Genomic DNA, 2,952 nt, shown 5'->3' with positions numbered 1-2,952 from the left:
TCAATATAGATGTTGTTTTATTTCACAGGAGAGTTTGGGTCTGTCATGGAAGGAAATCTTAATCAGGAAGATGGGACCTCTCAGAAGGTGGCTGTGAAAACCATGAAGTGTGAGTTAACCCCGATTGTTCTAGGGGCGGGCAGCTATTTCAGCATCTGGTGCTTCATCAGGCCAGTGATGGATGATGGAGTTCATGTGTCATGATCCCTATCAAGTCACAGAGGGAGAGCTACTATGATGAACTGTTCATACCTGCATCGTATATTCTTTTCTTGTTTAGTGTTTTGTTTATTTATGTATTTATTATTGAAGTCTTGATGATTTATGGGCTTCCCAGGTGGTGCTAGTGGTTAAGAAACTGCCTGAAATGCAGGAGACAAAGAGTTTGATCCCTGGGATGGGAAGATCCCCTGGGGAAGGGAATGGCAACCCACTCCAGTACTCTTGCCTGGAGGATCCCCATGGACAGAGAAGGCTGGTGGGCTACAGTCCATGCGGCCACAAAGAGTCGGACACAACTGAGTCACTGAGCAGGCATGCACACAGTTGGCTTACACAGTTTCAGGGCTACAGCAAAATGATTCAGTTATACAGATAGATTTTTGCATATTCTTTACACTTGCCAGGGAGGGGGAAATTTGCCTCTCCACCCATCTTAAGTTCTCATGGCTGGCCTAATAATAAACTTGACACAGGACAGATTAAAAGGAGAAAAAACATAAATTTTAATTAATGCCCAGGAAGATCTCATAGAAATGGGACTTACAAAGTGGCCAAAGGAGGCACTGTGTAAATGTTTTAGAGAAACAACACAATTGTGAGGGAATGACAGGACAAAGAAACTTGAGTGAGATGTCCAATTAAGTGAAGAATCCAAACAGAGTCTGGGCTTGGAGTAGTCAATTTAAAGACCTCTCAAGGTTTGTTTATACAGGCTTCTTCAGCCTGAATTCCCTATCTCTGGTGATAAGGATGTCCTTCATCTTTCACTGAGAGATTTATTTCCTGCTTTCAGGAAGACAAAAAGGAGGGTCAGAGCGTCCCTCTTGCATTAGCTGTTTCCTAAGTAACTGTAATTCAGAATAATCAGTATGCCACTGTGGCGTATTTTGGGATGACCCACCCTGAGCCCCAACACACGAGGCAATATCGTTTGTTGTTTACTCTCTACCTCCCTGCCTCTGTCACCTAGTAGAGATAATGATTCCAAAGTAAGGCATGAATTTCCAAGGCAGGCTGGATCTGGTAGCAGCATCTGACCCCAGGGGTCATTCTGGCTTAGCTTGGTGGATTCACTTCCTCACATGAGGGTGTTTGTGTGGGTCTGCAGGAAGCTGTGGGCTGCCTGGAAGGCAGGATTCTCAGAGAGAGGAGAAGTGTTCTTTGGTCAAAGGCATAGGAAGGAGAGCCGTGATCACGGACTACAGTCTCCAAGTGAGCTGAGGAGAGTGTCTGCATCTGGGTCAGGAAGGGCCTGAAAAGTCATCACAGAGTCTGTTTCCAACCCATGAGTGGTAAAGCACTGACTGTTAAGAGTCTTCAGCAATGAGGAACAAGAGCAGATGACATTCTGGAATGTTCACTTTGGTTCCAGTGTGGAGGAGGAGGAACTATTAATACAGTGTTGACAAAAATAGTGATAGATGCCAATTAGAACACTCCAGAATCTGTGCTGGTGTCCAGAGAGACACAGGCTTGATTCCTGAGTTGGGAAGATCCCCTGGAGAAGGAAATGGCAACCACTCCAGTATTCTTGCCTGGAAATTTCCATGGACAGAGGAGCCTGGCAGGCTACAGTCCACGGGGTCGCCAAGAGTCAGACACGACTGAGCGACTGAACATGCACAGGACTTCCCTGGTGGTCCAGTGATTAAGACTCTGCGCTTCCACGGCAGGGGGCACAGACTGAATCCCAGAGGGATCTCTGGTCAGGGGACTAAGGTCCCACATGCCATGCAGCGCGGCCATAAAATAAATAAATAAATAAATAAATAAAAGTACATTTTAAGAAAAGAATGGAAGAAAATAGAAAATTAGGGTAATTTGTATAAGAATCGCATCCACGCTAATGATCAAAGATTGAAAGCCCAGTCAGTCTCCGGACTCCAAGTCACACACTCTTCTACACTGGCCTGGAGGGGTTGCACCACGGGGGAGGGTTTTGCCCGCCATGACACTTGGTTGTTTGGGGCAAAGTGGGCAGACGTTTCCTGAGTTTGCTTTGATAGAAGGATTAATATATATTAAGCCCATAGGAGGCACAGACCTTGTACTACATGCTCTTATATGTGACTCCAGCCAATACTCCACTCCTGTTAATGTTAATGTGCATTCCCTAAAGTGTGCCGGCTTTATGTTTGATTTTTTTCCTATTTTTTTGGTGGGGGTGCACCTTGCAAGATTTGCAGAATCTTAGTTCCGCAACCAGAGATTTAACCAGGGCCCTTAGCAGTGTAAGCGCAGAATCCTAACCACTGGACCACCTGGGAATTCCCTATAGTTGATTTTAATTGTAGCAGCTCAGTGGTAAAGAATCCTCCTGCCAATGCAGGAGACCTGGGTTCAACCCCCGGGTCAGGAAGATCCCCTGGAGAAGGCAATGACAAACTGCTCCAGTACTCTTGCCTGAGAAACCCCATGGACAGTGGAGCTTGGCGGGCTACAGTCCATGGGGTTGCAAAGAGTCGGACACAACGAAGCGACTAAAAATAACACAAAATACATCATCTTAAGGCTGATTGCAAATAGGAAAAGGAGTACGTCAAGGCTGTATATTGTCACCCTACTTATTTAACTTACATGCAGAGTACATCATGAGACACACTGGGCTGGACGGAGCACAAGCTGGAATCAAGATAGCCAGGAGAAATATCAATAACCTCAGATATGCAGATGACACCACCCTTATGGCAGAAAGTGAAGAAGAACTAAGGAGCCTCTTGATGAAAGTGA

At 45.7% G+C, this 2,952-nt stretch overlaps 1 protein-coding gene across 1 annotated transcript in view; it reads left to right on the top strand.

Moving 5' to 3' along the window:
• MERTK (MER proto-oncogene, tyrosine kinase) overlaps positions 1 to 2,952 on the top strand; it is a 136,213-nt gene that overhangs the window by 112,503 nt on the left and 20,758 nt on the right. The window contains exon 13 of the mRNA XM_010829545.1: positions 29 to 109. Within this exon, the coding sequence (XP_010827847.1) occupies positions 29 to 109 (81 nt within the window). The remainder of the gene's footprint in view (positions 1 to 28; positions 110 to 2,952) is intronic.

This window comes from Bison bison, unplaced genomic scaffold (genome assembly GCF_000754665.1).
Source record: "Bison bison bison isolate TAMUID 2011002044 unplaced genomic scaffold, Bison_UMD1.0 scf7180017864508, whole genome shotgun sequence".
In the NCBI taxonomy this organism is placed as follows: domain Eukaryota; kingdom Metazoa; phylum Chordata; class Mammalia; order Artiodactyla; family Bovidae; genus Bison; species Bison bison.
The sequence above is the reverse complement of the archived record's forward strand: the minus strand, read 5'-3'. Positions and strand labels throughout refer to the sequence as shown.